Source organism: Notolepis coatsorum, assembly GCF_963971535.1.
Source record: "Notolepis coatsorum genome assembly, chromosome: 6".
In the NCBI taxonomy this organism is placed as follows: Eukaryota; Metazoa; Chordata; class Actinopteri; order Aulopiformes; family Paralepididae; genus Notolepis; species Notolepis coatsorum.
The window spans coordinates 161,748,185-161,767,659 of record NC_140170.1 but is presented as its reverse complement, the minus strand read 5'-3'; the positions used below and the strand labels follow the sequence as shown (position 1 = coordinate 161,767,659).

At 43.5% G+C, this 19,475-nt stretch overlaps 1 protein-coding gene across 1 annotated transcript; it reads left to right on the top strand.

Moving 5' to 3' along the window:
- Nucleotides 1-1,397: 1,397 nt before the first annotated feature.
- On the top strand, nucleotides 1,398-18,954 carry LOC311229718 (dysbindin-like; the record flags this gene model as incomplete). Its single annotated transcript, XM_084315793.1, has 4 exons — nucleotides 1,398-1,518; nucleotides 8,713-8,868; nucleotides 14,148-14,276; nucleotides 16,773-18,954. The coding sequence occupies 4 exons, from the start codon at nucleotides 1,398-1,400 to the stop codon at nucleotides 17,075-17,077; spliced, it is 711 nt and encodes a 236-aa protein (XP_084171919.1). The 3' UTR covers nucleotides 17,078-18,954.
- Nucleotides 18,955-19,475: the final 521 nt, after the last annotated feature.

The following is a 19,475-nucleotide window of genomic DNA, read 5'->3' as shown; positions in this document are numbered from 1 at the left end:
TCAAGGGGTTGAGGGGGGGGGGGACAGGGGAAGAGGGGTGGTGGGGAGACTTCTGAGAAGGTTATTGTACCAGATGGAAGTGATAAGGAGATGGAAGGAGTAGGTACGGCTGAGGATGCAGTACGAGGAAAGAATGGTGGGGATGGAAATGTGGTGGGGGGGGGGGGGGGGTGGTAGAAGGAGCTTGTGTCAGCCGGGACACGTTAAATAGCCAGGTGAAGAGTGTAACTGTTGAAATACAAGGGACAGATGTAGGGGATGAAAATGTGGGGGGGGGGGGGGGGGGTCGTGGTGGAAGGGATTACAGAGGTGGCAAGTGGACCTGTTGAAATACAAGGGACAGTTGATGGGGATGAAAATGAGGGGGGGGGGGTCATGGTAGGAAGGATTACAGAAGAGGGGAGTGTACCTGGGGTGGCTGTAGCTGTTGGGGGAACAGGGTCAGAGGACTCAGGTGAGGGGGTCAGGGTGGAGGAAGTAGAGGATATTGACATGGAAGAGGGGGACGACGGGATGAAGGTTGTTAGGCAGAAGAGGAAGATTGAAGTAGTTGGGTTGTCAAGCTCTCAAGCTAAGAAGACAGGTGTGACGGAAGAACTCAGGAGTACACAGAGTACACAAGGGAGTACATGGTCGGAGATGGGCGCTGATGAGGATGAGGAATATGAGAGCGATGCATCTACAAATTCAGATAAAGATAGCTATTCATTGGAGGCAATGAAACTGTTTTTACGGATGACAAAGAACAGGAAGGGGGTAGAGGTAGTAAAATACTTTCCAGATAAGGAGTTGTTTATTTTGGCAGCAAGGAAAAATATGAGGTTTCAAGGAGATGGTCGTTTTGTTGACACAGAGTTATACAGGATGAGAAAGATTATGCAGAAGGTACTGCGGGGCAGTAGTATGGTGGAGGACGGAGTGGAATCAGTGTAGTTTTTTTTTTTTTTTTTTTTATCTTTTTATTTCTAAATGAGAGTTTTTTTTTATTGACAGGACTGGTGAGTTGTCACTTAGAGCTGGACATTTCAAGGTGTCCCGCTACCGGGGCCAGGAGGCTGAGACATTTTTTGATCATCTCATGTACTCTTATACATTTGTGGATTTTTGTAAAGACTGGGATTATGGAGGATTCAGAGACAGGAGCGGAGCGTATCGTTTTCATGCCCGATGGGAAGGCCACGCCATACTCCTTCAGCAAACCTTTCATCAGAGTCGTCATGGGGGAGGTTGTCTCTGCCGTATTTTTATGTTACCGGCACCGTTACCTTGTTCAAGGGTTGGAAGGTATGACTGTGGGGCTCAACACGTTCTACGCCGGAATAGACGGTTTCCAGATTCAGCCTTGGAGGAGAATGGTAAAGCGGACTTTGCTGGTTAATTTCTACCCTATGTTCGGAATGGGTTTCATCAGGGCTTTGAGCTCTCGAATCAGTCTGCTCGATGGGAAGTCACTGGGGGCTGCCAGTCTCCGCACGGGGGAGTGGGAGGTGATGTTGGAGCGGTATCTGGACCAGGAAGGTAAAGGCGGCCTCGGACGGGGTGGCGAGGGTAACAAACTGTCTAATGAGGATGTCGGTCCAGAGTGCATCTCGGTCCCCCTGCTCTGTTTTCGGCCCCTGACATCATCGATGCCATGTGATATACAACTGGTGGACGGTAGGAGCATACATGATAAGGCTGAAGGAGGAAGGTCAGCTGACGAGGCGGCCCTGTTTATCCACGGGATAGGCTTTGACTGGAGTCTGTCGGACACGCACAAAGGCCTGATGTGTTGTACTACACGGGGAAAGGTGAAGCTAGAGACGCTCTTCTCAGGACTACGGTTTCTACAGTGCCTCTCCGGTGTCTCTCTCTCTGATGCACCCAGAACTTTAGAAAATTTAGAGTTTTTTTTCCATGGGGGAAATTTCAAATGACAATTTGGTTCAGTTTCAGCATCGTTGTCCCTAATTGATTTTTTTTTTTTTTTTGTGTTTGTTTTGTTTGTTTGTTTTGTTTTTTGTTTTGTTGTTTGTTTTTTGTTTTGTTTTTTGTTGAGTTGTAGAGTATTTTAATTTTGAACGGTTTGTTGCACCTTTTTTAGTTTTAGTAAAAAATTAAGTTTTTTATAAAATCAAAAATCTCTCTCTCTCTCTCTCTCTCTCTCTCTCTCTCTTTACATTTACATTTAGTCATTTAGCTGACGCTTTTATCCAAAGCGACTTACAAGTTCTGTACGACAAGCCATCAGGAAGAGCACAACTCTATCAGCTGAGTAACAATGTTCATCAAAGTGTTGAGTGCTACAGTGTAGGTTAGTTTATTAGGACAAGTGCATGACAGTATGGTTAGTTAGGGTTAGATTTTTTTTTTTTTTTAATTCAGATAATGGTTGAAGAAGTGCGTCTTTAGTCGACGGCGAAAGATTGGACGTGTTTCGGCTGTCCTAACTGGGGTGGGTAGTTCATTCCACCATTGTGGGGCAAGGACTGAGAATAGGCGACTTCTCTTTGATGACCCTCCCGGAGCTTGGATAGGAGTAGGTCTGAGGCGGCCAGAAGATGCAGAGCGTAGGGGTCTTGAGGGTGTGTAGTTAGAGACCATTGACCGGAGGTAGGCGGGAGCAGTTCCCTTTGCCGCACGGTATGCTAGGTCGAGGGCCTTGAAGCGGATTCGTGCAGCAATGGGGAGCCAGTGCAGGTCCCTAAGAAGTGGGGTGACATGGGCCGACTTCGGTAGGTTTGAGATCAGGCGGGCCGCTGCGTTCTGAATGAGTTGAAGAGGCTTAGTGGCAGTGGCCGGGAGGCCAGCGAGCAGTGCGTTGCAGTAGTCGAGGCGGGAGATGACTGTTGATTGGACGAGGAGTTGGGTGGCTTCTTATGTCAGGAAGGGGCGTATCCTTCTGACGTTGCTCAGGAGGAATCGGCAGGTTCTGGTTGTCGCTGCGATGTGAGCAGAGAAGTTCAACTGGTCGTCGAGGACAACACCAAGGTTCTTGGCGGTCGGGGACGCGGTCACAGCTGCATTCTCGACTGTGATGGAAAGGTCGGTCAGGGGGGAGGATTTGGCCGGCAGGTGGAGCAATTCTGTTTTGCTTAGGTTCAGTTTGAGGTGGTTGGTCGTCATCCAGGCGGAGATGTCGGACAGACAGGCCGAGATCCGCTCAGAGACGTGGATATCTGAGGGAGGGAAGGAGAGGAAGAGTTGATATCGTCGGCATAACAGTGGTAGGAGAAGCCATGAGACGTGATAATGTTACCCAGTGATTTAGTGTAGAGGGAGAAGAGAAGGGGTCCTAAAACCGAGCCCTGGGGGACACCCGTCCGCAGGGGGCGGGTGGCCGACAGGGTCCCTCTCCATGACACTTGGTAGGAGCGGTCATTGAGGTATGATGACAACCATGTCAGCGCAGAGCCAGCCACTCCCATTCCTGCGAGGGCCGCGAGGAGGATCTGGTGGTTGACTGTGTCGAAGGCTGCAGATAGATCTAGGAGAATCAGGACAGAGGAGAGGCCTTTCGCTTTTGCTAAGTGAAGTGCCTCTGTGACCGCAATGAGGGCTGTCTCTGTGGAGTGACCAGTCCTGAAGCCTGACTGATTAGGGTCTAGGAGGTCATTCTGTAAGAGATAAGCAGTAAGTTGGTTGGATACAGCACGTTCAAGTGTTTTAGAAAGGAAGGAGAGAAGAGAGACAGGACGGTAGTTGCCTATGACGGTAGGGTTCAGGGATGGTTTTTTTATGAGGGGCGTGACTCTGGCTTGTTTTAGGGAGGTGGGGACCACCCCCGAGTTGAGTGAGGAGTTGATGGTTGCAGTTAGGAATGGGAGGATGTCTGGTGCTATGGTCTGGAGGAGTGGGGAAGGTAGCCGGTCCAGCTGGCATGTAGTCGGACGGTTCGACGTTACCAGTGTCAGGGTCTCGGCTTCTGTAATGGGAGAGAAAGATGACAGAGTGAAGGATGAGGTTCTCGATTCAGCATTTGGAATGGGTGGGGGTTGGGAGAAGGAGCTGCGGATGTTCTCCACTTTTTCCTCAAAGAAGATCGCAAAGTCTTCGGCAGAGAAAGATGAGGGAGGGGGGGGGGTGGGGGGGGGAGTGAGGAGGGAGGACATGGTAGCATGCAGTTTGCGAAGATTCTTGGCAGAGGCCTCGATCCTATGGTGAAAGAAAGAAGCTTTGGCATTAGTAATGGTTTTGGAGAATGTTAACAAGAGGTTGTGATATGTGTCGATGTCAGCAGTGAGGCGTGACTTTCTATACTTCCTTTCAGCTGCTCTCAGGACCTGTCTTTGTTCTCTCACTGGATCTGTCAGCCATCACTCTCTCTCTCACACACACACACACACACACACACACACACACACACACACACACACGCTCACATCCACATAGCTTCACATATTTCACACATCATTTTGAAATGCCCATTTCCCCCCCCATGTTGGTGGGTTGCTATGTGTTCATATGAGAAATATATAAACACAAATTGTATTGTAAACAAGTCACAGTGGTACAGTTACATCTTGATTTTCCAATGTTTACCTACTCCATTGCACAGAAATTAAGCATTTTCTTGTGGTGGTGGTTAAGATAAAATAAGATTGGGTGAAATTCAGGATTATGAATGCTTCCAGACAGCCATGTTGACAGAAAGAGAGCTGCTCTGTATTGAGAGGCTGGTGAGGTGCCCATTTTGTTCCAGGGTCTGTTCCTACACTACTTCTGGGTTGAAACTAATGTGAGAAACAAACATTATATAAAGTCCATATTGGCATTTAAAAGCGCTAACGTTAATCTGCCACTGTATGCACAATACATTCATAATTGTCATACTTGATCTGAGTGATGATGAAGTTAGACTATCCCCAGGCCATCAGGCTGCTCAATGTGGACTCTATATAACATAATTCATCCATTCTACATTGCATTTTGTACATTTGACTTTTGTATATTGTATATTTTGTATTGTGTTTGGTCTTTACTCTTTTAATCTTTACTGTATGAAGCACAATCTCAGGAGGAGGGTCATACAGAAACAAGCATTTCACTATAATGTACATGTACTTTATATATGTGACAAATAAAAACTAAACTTGAAACTTGAACTTGAAAGTGAGTGATGAAGTTGGATCAGCTGGATGAGGTGACCAACGATGTCACTGAAGTTATGATTGGTCGGCACAGTCCAGCCATATACTAGGTTTCGACCAAGTCTCATGTTTCTTTCTTTTTTTTGAAGCACAACAATTCAACGGTGTTCCAGGAACTCACCATAAAAGGCAGTGAGCGCTGTTGTTCTACACAGGAGTCTGATAGTGTGATAGTCTGCCCCAAGTCTACCTAGAGACCCCTGTTTGCTTTAGCAACTACAACCCTGTTTGATTCTGCATTCCATTAAAAGACATGACGGCAGACTTGACGCCACCACTTCTAACTAAACACACTTGACGTTCCACAAAGCACTCAGAGAGAGAAACGCAGCGCGTCGCGTGAACAAAGGAAAGATGATGGGAGTGCTTACGTTGTACCTTCTTTCAGAGCACCAACCTGAGTGTTGGATTTAATCTGTCAAGTCATAGAGAGCTGGTGAATGTGACAGAGGACAGAGCGAGAGAGAGAGAGAGAGAGAGAGAGAGACAGGAAGCAGGGGGCACATGCCGTCTAAATTGAGTGCAATGGAAATGCTCTGTCTGTTGCACCATCGTCACCAAGACAAGTTCCTGTACATTCATTTGATTTTGCAAATGTTATGTCTGTCTTGGAGTAGCTACTCTCACTGAACAGATATTGTTTTGACTTGGCTTGGAGTACCTCTCTGTAAAGACAGCTGTTACTGATGGGCCCTCTCTCTCTCTCTCTCTCTCTCTCTCTCTCTCTCTCTCTCTCTCTCTCTCTCTCTCTCTCTCTCTCTCTCTCTCTCTCTACACCACCCTAGTTTTGTTTAAAGTAGTACCATCTCCCTCTCCCTCTCTGCTGGACACGTACTCTGGTATTTACAGTCCTCTTGTGCACCCCCCCCCCCCTCCTTCCGGACATGGGATTTGCACTCTGCTTTATTACAATGGCACTGATGAGGTGGAAAATGGGATTGTGTGCGATTCTAAGCTAGATTAATATAGCGGGAGAATCAAGAATTTGCAAGGCAATCCGGAGTGGGCAGGGGTCTCTACAGTACAGGGAAGTAGAGTAAGATGACTATTAGGACAATATGTTTTCATTAGCATCCTGACATCTGTGCTGGTGAGGTCATTTGTACCTTGTACCAGGTTTTGAAGGTATTGAAGTGGATCATACTTACACAATAGCAAGCAACATAGAAAATGGTTTCAAAGGCTGAGAAAACATTCACAGATTATAAATCGATAGGAAGGAGACTGCTGCTGTCGGTATGTAGAGACGCGCTTGTAGTGGCTGCTGTTTGGTTTGGGGTTACTGCTTATGAAAATAAAAATAAATAGCTTCAGATTATTTTATTGTCACAGCTTTTTTAAATGTACACACAAAATGTGAGATGCTTGTTTTTCCCGGCTCCTCAACCGTAGTATAGTGTATCTTGTAGACCAGGCCCATTGCAAGTTGCTGTACTCTGTCGTCTACTCTAAGCCATCCTAGGTTGTCAAAGTGTGCAGGGTGAGGTGGGTTCTAGGGGTAAGGTCAAGTAGTAGTAGTGACTAGTTTGTTTTGTGATGTTTGTAATCTTGTTTTTAGCGCCTTTGAGGTGCTTTGGTACCATGAGGTGCACGCATAGTCGTAGTACCCTTGAATGAGTGCTCCTGCCAGAGTCTTCAGGGTATTCTTTAGTGATGCACCGATGTGAAAATTGTGGCAGATACCGATAACCGATATTAATATTGCTGTTCTGGCCGATACCGATATTTACCGATGTCGATATCTCTGTATAGAAAACACTTTTTTATGATAATCAAATAAAATAATTTTCCAAAACGCATAATTTTTTTACTTTTGTAACTTATTTTCAGAAATTACTGATATTTTGAAACTATTTAAGGCCAAAACATGTAAAAAGAAAAAAAAAACATATATATATATTTTTTTAATATCGGTCCTATCTTGATATCGGACCGATACCGATGTGTAAAAAAAACGGCCATATCGGCCGATATTATATCGGCGGCCGATATATCGTGCATCACTAGTATTCTTGTTTACCAGAGAGGAGATCCGGTACAAGAATCTAGTTTGTTGGTTGACTTTTTTTTATTACATTGGATGCCATTTTGTCACAGGAAAGATTTGCCTCTAGGATGGAACCCAGGTAGGTAATTTCATCTTTCCTTGTGACAATATTGTCACCCACTGTAACTGAGAAGCCATCGGTCTTGCTGAGTTTGAACCGAAGAGAATGGACTCTGTTTTGCCCATGTGTAATGATAGTTTGTTATCAGCGAGCCATATGCAGATTTTGCCTAGTTCCGAGCTGAAGGTTTTTTCAACCTGCAACTTGTTCTTGTCAGAGACCAGCAGGGCTGAGTCATCCGCAAACAGGAACAAGTTGCAGTCACAAGCTGACGACATGTCATTTGCATAAATTAGGAACAGTAGCGGTCCTAGTATGCTTCCTTGTGGAACACCACAGCTCACTGTGAGGGGGGGGGATAGAGTACCGTTTACCTCCACCATCTGTTCTCTCCCCTCCAGGTAGGATTGCATCCAGCTCACTGATAAACTATCAAAACCAATTGCTTTTAGCTTGTCAATCAGAATGGAGTGATTGACAGTGTCGAAGGCCTTTTGTAGGTCCAGCATGACCATGCCGCAGTATTTGCCCACGTGTGTGTGTGTGTAATAAGTGTGCTTGTGTGGTGTGTAAGTCACTTAAGGTGCTTTTGTGTGTAATACAGTAGTCTGTTTGCCCGGTGGAAGTAGCTGTTCAGTGTTCTCTTGTGGACCTGAGAGTGCGCTACCGTCTGCTCATGAGCTCAGACAGTTTGTGGTTCGGGTGGCTGGCCGGGGTCTTTCAGGATCCTGTGTGCCTTGCTGACACACTGCTCTGTGAATATACTGTCTATGGTGGGTAGCTTGCATCCGCAGATCTTTTCAGCCGTTCGCACTACTCTCTCCAGTGCTCTGCGGTCGTTCTGGTTGGCGTTTCCAAACGATGCGGTGGTGCATCCCGTCAGTATATAGTATTCAATGTGTTTGGCCATGTTCTAGTCTTCTTGGGAGGGGTAGCACGCCACTGTGTGCATGATCAATACTATCCAGTCTGTTTCTGCTCATGGAGAACTCTTCTAAGCTGCATCCCTCTCCTGTGTTTCTCTCTCTGGCTCAGCATCGCCCCCTGCTGGTTACACTTCTGCTTATCTGGCCACAGTCCAATCAGAGTAGAATTCCACCAAAGCTGGTGATTAAATATAAAAGAGTCTTATTCCTAGAAAGAGTATATTGTCTTTGGACAAGTACACATTATGTGATTTATTGCTCAATATTAAAAAGATTATAATTAAATAAAAAAATTTACATTTAAAACTTCACTGAAATGTTAATATTTTGTAATCAAAGGTCTTAAAAAGTAAATTCCATTGCAAGTTTTTCTTTCCTGCCAGTAGTCAGAGTTCTTTTTAATATTTAATATGTTCATAGTGGTGGGATAATACTTTACATAAATCCTCCCCAATGAGAAGTGGAAAATCACCTTTTTAAAACGACTTCCCTTCTGAGCTCCTACTCCGTCCTTTGTTATAATGGTGGATATCTGTGTTGTTTCACCAGCGGAGGCGGCAGACCACGGGCAGAGGGTGTCCGATGTGGACGCGCCCCAGCAGCTCAAGCTGAAAGAGAGACAGCGCTTCTTTGAAGAAGTCTTCCAGCATGACGTGGACCTTTACCTGTCCTCAGCACACCTCACTGTGAGAGACTACAGGAGACGTGAGTCTGAACACACACACACGCGCGCGCGCACACACACACACACACACACACACACACACACACACACACACACACACACACGCGCGCACACACACACACACATGTACATACATAAAAATATATACTGTACATGCGCACTCCAGGGCTGGGTTTCATTTACTTCCAGACATCTACATCTCTACCTCCTTTTTGTATGAAGCACAATCTCAGGAGGCTCATACAGAACCAAGCATTTTTTAAATGTAATGTACATTTACCTTATATGTGACAAATAAAAACAAAACTTGAAACATTCATTGGAAATGAATCAAAGTTCATTGGAAGCGAGGAGGTGGAGAGGGTTTCAAATTTTAAGTTTCTGGGCGTGACTATGACTGATGACCTGTCCTGGGGGAGCAACGCCTTTTCTATCTAGGGAAACTTAAATGGGCAAAACTCCCACAGGGACTGATGGCTAACTTCTACCACTGCGCAGTAGAGAGTGTGCTCAGTGCTCACCTACGGACTACTGGTGTGGTTCTCCAGCTGCACCAGGGCAGAAAAGGAGGCCCTCCATAGAGTGGTCAAGGCTGCGAGGAGGATCACTGGAGCTAGCCTTCCAGATATCTCCACAGTCTTCACCTCCCGCTGCCTACGTCGTGTGAATAACATCCTACAGGACCAGTTCCACCCAGCACACCATCTTTTCCAACTGCTGCCCTCTGGTCGAGGGTACAGATCCATCCAGTCCGGTACTAGCAGACTGACCAACAGTCTCTCTATCCACTGGCTGTCAGGCTGCTCAACGATCAACTTGCCCCCCTCGCACCCCCCATCCCCAACCCCCGGTGACATAACTCCCACTTCTACAACAATAACTGTGAACCGCACTTGCATTGCTGCACTATACACTATACACTATTCCATCCATTGCAAGCCAACGCCCCCCCCCCCCCCTCCATCCATTAACTCAACTGGACTGTCACTGTACTATTTATTGCACTTGGGACATTGTTATTATTGATATTATTATGTATATGCTATATTCAGTATGTTTGTATGCCAGTGGTGATGCTCTAAACCCAATTTAGTTGTACCAACAATGACAATAAAGATTCTATTCTATATGTACACAGTGAGCGAGTTTGAATTGATTATTGTACAAAGACAATCTGGATATATGCACGAGCACTCGTCTGCAGGAAATATGTACTTTTACTTTCAGCATTTTAAGCACTTATATTACTTTTACTTAAAGAGAGAGACAAGAAGATAGATATACCAGTTTCCTCTCTGTGCGTCTATATGCAGCCAGATGGCTTTTCCACAGAGAGGAAACTGGTATCTATCTTCTTGTCTCTCTCTGGAGAAGACGGTAAGCTAATTTCCCAAAATGTTGGTGTGTTCCTTAAGTAGGATTATAAATGTGGTACTTTCACCTTTACTAGAGTCATTCTGTGTCAGGGTATTTGTACTTTTACTTAAGTAGGATTATAAATGTGGTACTTTCACCTTTACTAGAGTCATTCTGTGTCAGGGTATTTGTACTTTTACTTAACCTGTTAATCTGTAGACCGTTTTCGCCTAAATGTACATGCCTAAGTAAATGAAAGATTGCTCCACTTCTGCAAGGTCAATTAGCATGTTCTTGGTATCTAGGAACATCTAGGGACCTGGGGGTATGTATTTCCAGTGTCAGAAATATTGTGTCTGTTACTAGGCTGAGTAAATTGTAATGAATAAATTAATTATGATTAATTATGATTTATGATTTTGATGATGATGATGATGATCAAAAATGTATACGAGTAGGAGAAAATGCTCACTGAGCTCATTCACCACCTTATTGAGATCATGTGTACAAAGAATCTAAGCAAATGAACCGCGGGAAGATGATTAAACAGAAGGATTTGTAGATACAGTAATGAATGATAATCGACTTTAATTATAAATTCATATTTGACCTTGAACTTGACCTTGACCTTATTATGGCCAAATCATACATCTATGGATAGGGAAAATGCTCCTCTTTCCAATGGCAGGGTTGACTCTGGATTTAGTCATTTCTTGCATTTTTTACGATAATTCGCATTTTTCAATAAATTTGTATTTCCGATAAATCGTATAAAACATCGGTAAAAATGAAAATATACACTTTGACTACTGTTTTTGATAGGGTTATGGTCTTTACTCTTGGCTACAAAAAAAATATTTAAAAACATTGACCTCTTAACATCCAAGGGCCCACATGTGGACGATTCTTTGCCGATCTCTAGTGGCTCGGGTGTGCATTTCTTTTAATACAATATATATGTAGAAGGGTGGATTATCCCTGCTTATGGGAGTAGTAGTACACAGCCACCTGGTAGCAGGATACTATAGAATTGGATCTATATGTACCCCCGTCTTTGGCCCGGAACGTCGTTCTGGAGGGCGTGCAGCAGGAGTGGATGGGGCCCAGGATTTACTAACCTGGGGGATGGTACTCTGGTCTCCCTCGCCTTTCAAGGCGGTCAGCAGTAGCTCCCCACACACTCTCACTGTCAGTTCAATAGTGTTATTGGGCTTCCCTTTAAGCAGTACCCTTCCTTGACCACCTGTATAGACCCTTTAATTAATGTGCTGCGAATGGGGTGGAAGGGTTAAATAGTTATACCAGTCACAAGTATTTACCCAGGGGTTAGGTTAGCATATATGGAAGAAACAGACACACACACAGTGCTCCCAATTCTGTCTACTTTATATGAAGCCTGGTCAGTTTATCAGTTACAAGTTGTACTTCAGATTATTCAGATAGCACGTATTCATAAACGGCACCGGGTGCTCTCACTGGTAATGTAGGGGAACACTATTCCCATCATAGGCACCGCATGCTCAATACATTAATAATAACCCCGCTTAGATTAGGGGAGACCCAGGCACAAAGTAGATGATTCATTGGGAATTCAAATAACAATAATAATAATAATAATAATAATAATAATAATAATAATAATAATACAAAAATACAAAAGAAACCAAGTAAATGTGGGCCCACGTTACCAAATAAAACCTACACTAAAGCCGGCTTATATTGTTTGGGGTACCCCTTAGACACTGGTCGTTAGCGTTCGCTTGAATGGACATTGCTGTGGGCACACGAGGTACCGTTCGTACTTAGCCAAGATGGCGGACCCACTCCTATCACCTCTCGTCCAGGTGACAAGATGGCGTCGGGCGATCCCGCGAGCACAGCCAGCGGGCTGGGGTGAACAGCATGGGCAGTGGTGAACTGGAGGAGCGTGCTGTGGTGGCGACCTCTGCTGGTGGGAAGAGGCGTCCTCTGCGGCGTCGGGGAGACGTCCACTGCGGCTGTTGTTTGATGCTGGCGCGCGAGCTAATACTGTTTGGCTACCCTAAACACAGCTAAACTGCGGGTCTGAGTGCACCCTCCTGCTATCGGTTGTACTACTAACGCAACGTGGCTGACTGTACCACCGGTCTTCAGCGCCGCGCGCCCGGTAGTCTACTGGAGTCAGATGGAGCCGTTAGCAGCATGCTAATACACCGCACCTTTATACTATAACCCGTTAACTATGGACGTTAGTCCTTCGTTCTGTATCGCTTACTCACACACTATCGCTGGTACTTCTAGGATAACACGTCAACTAGCAAGTACTTCTTATCACCCATCGCTCTCCAACGGGGCTCTTCAACATCACTCCTTCAACGGGGCTTGTTTGAGCACACGCCCGTTGCGACTGTTCATGGTCGAGTTCACTGCCGAAGAGAGCTTCCTGGTGCTCTGGCTCCCAGGTAATCCTCTCTTCCTCGTTGCTTCCCTTTCTCCTCCGCTCCACCTGCCACCACTGCCCCCTGCTGGCAACCGCAACTGATCCCACTATAGGACCACTTCAGCACGGGAGAAAGATGCTTCAATGTTATGTTAGTGATCCATAATGAAGCCGGAGAAGAGTAGCACTTCACCTCGTTATTAGACCGGGCGAGATATCAAAAGGAACACTGTTTATCACACTTTATACACACACAGGGAAAGTAACAGTTAGTCAGCACTTCTGAATACTTAGCAGAATATTCAGGATGCTACATATAGATAGAATTAAAGCCCTATTTGTTGCCTGTCGATTGCCCTTTCAGGTGACAAAAGTTCAGCGGTTCTCGAGTTACATGCCGATATGTGAGGCGTGCCCCAAAGTACGCAAAAGTACACATTACCATCCCCGACTCCCGGGGCTCTAGCTCCGTCAATCATTTGGCGATCTCGAAAATCTTTGCACAGGGTTGTAGCCAATGAGTGTGGCTTTTGGGGATCTAATACGGTCTCTATTGATCGATTTATGATAAAGAAAAGCCGGGTCCCCATATAGGGGGACCTTAAGGCTTAACAGGTTAAGTAGGATTATAAATGTGGTACTTTCACCTTTACTAGAGTCATTCTGTGTCAGGGTATTTGTACCTTTACTTAAGTAGGATTGTAAATAAGGTACTTTCTATCACGGTTGTGTTTGAAACCCAATATGCAGACAAAGAGAAACGGCAGACAGGTCTGGATAAAACCCAATATGGGTATATTTAATAGAATGGTCAATGTCCAGGCAGGGGTCGATACACAAATTTGCGATACGCAAATTCTCCGGGGGTGTGCGTGGGGACAAGTGAGTCAGACAGACGGGGGTCAGAGCAGGGACAGGGATAGTCAACCGGGCAGGTGTCAGAGCAGTTCCTTGTGAGCCAGGCCAGTGTCACCAGGTCTTCGCCGAGCAGGCTGAGGAGAGAGGACGAGAGTACAGCGTTAGACACGGTCAAAGAACATGAGACCCAGGCGAACAACTAGAAGTATCAGAATAGTGAATACGAGCAGTAACACGACTAACTGGTAACGAGAGTTTACGATCTGACAGCTTCTCCACATCTGGGGCGGGGTTATATACCCGATGTAATATGTCCACAGACGTCAGATCAGCTGCCACGCTGAACACCACACCTGCACCTACTTGACCCATAATGAGAGCGGGAGAAGGGGAAAGAGAGAGGGAGAGAGCACTGCGTGGCAGGAAACATGACACCTTCACCATTCATTCTGTGTCGGGATGTTTGTACTTTTACTTAAGTAAGATTATAAATGTGGTACTTTCACATTTACTAGAGTCATTCTGTGTCAGGGTATTTGTACCTTTACTTAAGTAGGATTGTAAATGAGGTACTTTCACCTTTACTTGAGTCATTCTGTGTCAGGGTATTTGTACTTAAGTAAACTATCAGAGCACGTCGCTGACCTCTTGCTCGTCCCCCGTCAGCCCCCATTGGCAGCGTGTCGTCCATGGAGGTGAACGTGGACATGTTGGAGCAGATGGAGCTGCTGGACATCTCAGACCAGGAGGCACTGGACGTCTTCCTCAGCTCCTCCGGGGATGAAGGGGAACCAGGTGGGAGGATTGCATCATAAAACCCATGACTTGAAAGGAATACTGGAGCACACTGGTATTCCTGCTTCTTCACATAATATAATATAATATAATATAATATAATATAATATAATATAATATAATATAATATAATATAATATAATATAATATAATATAATATAATATAATATAATATGTATAAATACATTTGAATCTAATCTAAATTAGAAATGTTTATCTTTATGTGGAAATAATTGAATTATTTCCACATAAAGATTAAAATGTCAAAATTTTGATTAGATTCAAATGTATTGTCATTATACAGCACAAGTAAAGTACAACATAAATAAGTTTGGCATCCAACCAGAGTGCAAATGTAGCAGTAACGTGCAACAGTGATATACAATGTACAGGTGGTTAAACTGGGTACAAAATATACAAAATAGTACTACTGAGTGTAGTACTAATCAGATGTAGGTACTAGGGGTGGGCATCACCAGTTTCATCGATTCTTTGGACAACGATACGATATTTGCAGATATCACAAAGTCTGCCACGATACGATACGATACGATTCAGGTGCCTGCGATCGATATGAGACGATATTATATGACCATTTAACACAATCAGTAACATTTAGATCAACTAAAAAAAGTCATTTGACATTTTTATTTTTGAGCTCTTCCAGACATTTAAATGAAAGACAATCTATTGTTTTGAATACAAATAGACCTCCTGTTCACTGTAAAGTGCCACGTTTTGACATATTGAGCTTTAAACTTTAAGTAAATTTTTTTGGAACTCACAACATGCAACCTAAAACCCCTTCCTCTCCCAAACCATTCCTACAATTGTTTTATGTTGCATGATGACCATGAATACATTTATTATGTATTGTATTTTTTATGTTTGAATATCAACATTATCTGTCCATCCTCAGTAAATCTACTATAAACTATAAATATAATATACTCCTCTGACTTCATCTGGTCTTTCCAAACGCACGCACACGCACACACACACACATGCACACACGCACACACAAAGGGAGAATGCCCCTTCCCCAGTCCCCACTAATGGACCTCTGCTGTTCTCTCTATGGCTCTGATCAGGGTTAGCTTAGCTTAGTTAGCTAACATAACGTTAATTTCAGTCTTTAACGTGACATGCGCATAAAGGAATGGCGAGGATGCAAAGCATGTTAGATGCATTTGACCTGTTGCGAAAAAAGAAATGCAGGGACTTATTTTGGGTCGCAAAATAGTCACACTCTATCTGTAGCCCTGCCCTGCTGTAATGTCTACACAGCGTTTCACATCATGCTACTGCTGTGCTGTTGGGCGGATACGACTCGCCACAGGATTTTCAAAATAAGAGTATCGCAATATGAACCAATCTTTTTACGTTGCATAAATCCTATTGGATCATTGATAATAGATCGATATATCGATATGTACAGATATAGATATGTAAAAGGACTATGTGCAGGTAAATACAGACAGGTGTGGATAGATATACTGTGGTGAGAATAAATATATATATATACAGCATCATTGTACATGCTATCATACAGAGTTATGGGTTAGTAGATGCAGGTGTATACGTAAGTATATAGAGGGGTTATATGCAGGTATATTCAGACAAATAATATATATGCTGTAAATATTAAAATATAAATGTAAATATGCTGTATATACAGCAATGTTATACACACTATAAAGTGAAAAAGCAAGAATAGGAAGAGTATTCCTTTCAATTCAAGATGAATCTCCTACTCTGAGAACCTGGAGAAAATTTACTTTGAGAACGAGTTGAAATTGATCACACGGTTGCCGGTTCGAGTCCCGCCCCTCCCGGCATTGTAACCACGGCACCTTGCACGGTCGCCTCCGCCTTCGGTGTGTGAATGTGCGAGTGAATGGATGAATGTGAGGCATAGAATTGTAAAGTGCTTTGGAGGAAAGCTGTTATATAAATGCACCATTTACCATTTACAGTATTCCACCACCACAGTTGAGCCCATCCTAGGGATGTCCCGATCACATTTTTTTGCTCCCGATCCGATCCCGATCATGTGATTTTGAGTATCTACCGATACCGATTTTTCGGTATCGGTATTTTTTTATCCCAATTTCTCACATTACATTCACTGAATGTTGACGTTATCCAGGTGAAAAGTTAACTTCATTCAAGCGAGGCATTGCAATCCTTGACATAAATCATTTGATGTATAATTAAATCAAAGGAAATGCGTTTGGGTCTGAGAGTGTGGCTGGTCTGCCGTTCTGCAGCTGGATACTATTGGTTTGTTTTGGCAAAATTCTTCTGCTCTGTGTGACAATAAATAAATGAATATGCAATTTAAAACCGTATGAGTTTAAGACGTGAACATGTTTTTTTTTTTTTTTGCCGATCCCGATCTTCGGAAAATCACGTGATCGGATCGGGATATCCCCCTGGTACACAGCTGTGGTCTGACTGGTCTAACACGGTGTCCCTCTCACTCTCCCTTCCAAGGAAACAACAACAACAATAACGACGAAGAAGAAGAGGAGGAAGTCATAAGCAACGGACTCTTTCGACACGTCCTCGAGGTGTTCGACGCAAAGTCCCGCGTGTCCTCCACGTCCTCCGCCTCGTCCTCCAACAGCCAGAACGACAACGAGGAGGACGGAGTGGAGACGCCCGTCTTTCTGTCGGACGACGAGGAGCAGGAGCTGACGTCGCCTCCGGGGAAAGCCAAGCAGCAGAAGACTCGGCCAGCCATCGTGGTCGTCGTGGACAACCCCTGCTCTGCCAGGTCCTCATCCCCGGGACAGTAGCTTTCAGGGCCGCAAGAGTAATGGATTACAATGGTCTGATTACAAGAAAAAGTGGTGCCTATAATAATCCATTTCATCTACTGTGACAAAACACGGATTACAGTCAGATATAGTAATAACATTAAAGATACTTTTGGAAAATTAAGCGATTACTCACTGGACTACTTAGAAATATGTTTATCTAGAGACTGTGAGATTATAATTTTGATTACAGTCTGCAAATTGGTAGAAATCGTCCACACATACAGATTTTGTGGGTATCCAATAATCCAGTAGGCCTAATCCAAGAGTAACAAAGTAATGAGATCGCAGAGTTTGAATTGCTTGATCGGTTAACGTGCAGTGGATTGTATTTTGAAAGCAACCTTCATAAGCCATTCTCGGATGGGCATTATTGGATGGCTGCAGCTGAATCTGAACTCTTATACACCGATGTCTTCTATAGAGTGGTTCTTATCACCCTGATAGCTTATTTTGATTATTTTGTAACACTTTACTTAAGGCATATAGCCGTCATGGATTGTGATTTGTTATGATAGTGAAGGAAACCATAAGAGGCTTTTCAAACCATGGGGATATCACCCCACGTGGGTTCCCCTGATATTTAAACAGGATATCAAGAAAAAAAGATTAAATGGCTTTCATAATATTCTCTGTGGAGAAACACTTTAATAAATAAAACACACTTACTGCATTGTGATTAATTGTGACTAGTGGGGTGACAGTGTCTCAGGAGGTAGAGCGGTCTTTTGGTAAGCATGGTTCGATTCCCGCTCCTCACGGCAGCGTGTCAAAGTGTCCTTGCATGGTCCCTCCGCCGTTGGTGTGTGACTGTGTGAGTGAATGGGTGAATGTGGGGCATAAATTGTAAAGCGCTTTGGATAAAAGCGCTATATAAATGCAGTCCATTTATGAATAGATGTATGTCTTCAGTAAAGTGTTGCAAAACTTAAGAAAATACAGCTATAAAATATTTAGGATTGTAGGGTGGGAATTGTGTGCATTTTGGGGGGTTTTGGGATAATGTTTGAACTATACATATACAGAGCAATCTTCCCAAAGGTTCCTGGTTTTGTTTCCTCGTACATTTGGCATGTTTTAGATGACATAATCATCCCAGTTACCTTTTTTATAGGGGTCATAGGTCATAGTTCATTGCGTATGGAAGCCGCCACATCATAAGCATGCTTTACTGTATTTTGAACAGTATTAACATGGTCTGGAGTACAGAAAAACAACAAGCTTATTAACAAGTGATGTATGAAGCAGGTACATTTGTAAATAAAGATGTTTTCAGGATTACACTTATTGGTTTATGAAACAATAAGAGGTCCTTGTTATTTGTAAATTTTTCTCGGATCTCCTATGAAAACATTTCTTAAGGTTTCATTGTTTTAACAATGAGTGGATAGTAGGGCTGCCCCCGACTAAGGATTTGGATGGTCGACTATGATTGGCCAAAATTTGCCGTTAGTCGACTATTGGTCGACAAAAAATATATATATTTTTAATAATTATTTATTTATTTTTTTTTTTTTTTATTTTTATCATTCCATTTGGGCTGTGGGGGTGCTTAATGTCTGAAGGAGTCGACTGAAGGCTTCTTGTCCTCTGCAAAAGCATGCAATTGGTCCACTGATGGATACATCTTGATATTTGTCTAGTCTAGTGTGTTCATTAGATGGGTGAAATCCTCTTTCAGTGCCTCTGTGCCTGTTTTCGTAGGCAGTTAGCCTCTGGTATGCGTGCCATTAGTGTTAGCCACGCTTCTAGGCCTCCTTTCTTTTGGAAGGAATGATAAATAAAAAATAATAATTATAAATATATATTTTTTTTGTATTCGACTAAGAGGTTGGCTATTCGACTATGGCTCCTTTCGACCGATTAGTCGACTAATAGGGGTCAGCCCTAGTGGATAGTTGGGAATAAATAATGTTCTTGGGAATGAAATAAAGTTTTATTAAAATACCTTTATTTTCTTGGTGCGTCAATGTTTGTTTTCATGGCCTTTCATACCTTTCATATAACAAACACCTTTCAACAAACAAACTTTATACCCATCATATAACAAACACCTTTCAACAAACAAACTTTATACCTATCATATAACAAACACCTTTCAACAAACAAACTTTATACACTTCATATAGTAAACACCTTTCAACAAACAAACTTTATACGCTTCATATAGTAAACACCTTTCAACAAACAAACTTTATACACTTCATATAGTAAACACCTTTCAACAAACAAACTTTATACGCTTCATATAGTAAACACCTTTCAACAAGCTTCATATAACAACACTGTGTTCTGTGAAGTGAGTAACACCCGGTCTACAGTGGCTGTGTACTCAGTCTACACTGGTCGTGTACTCAGTCTACACTGGTCGTGTACA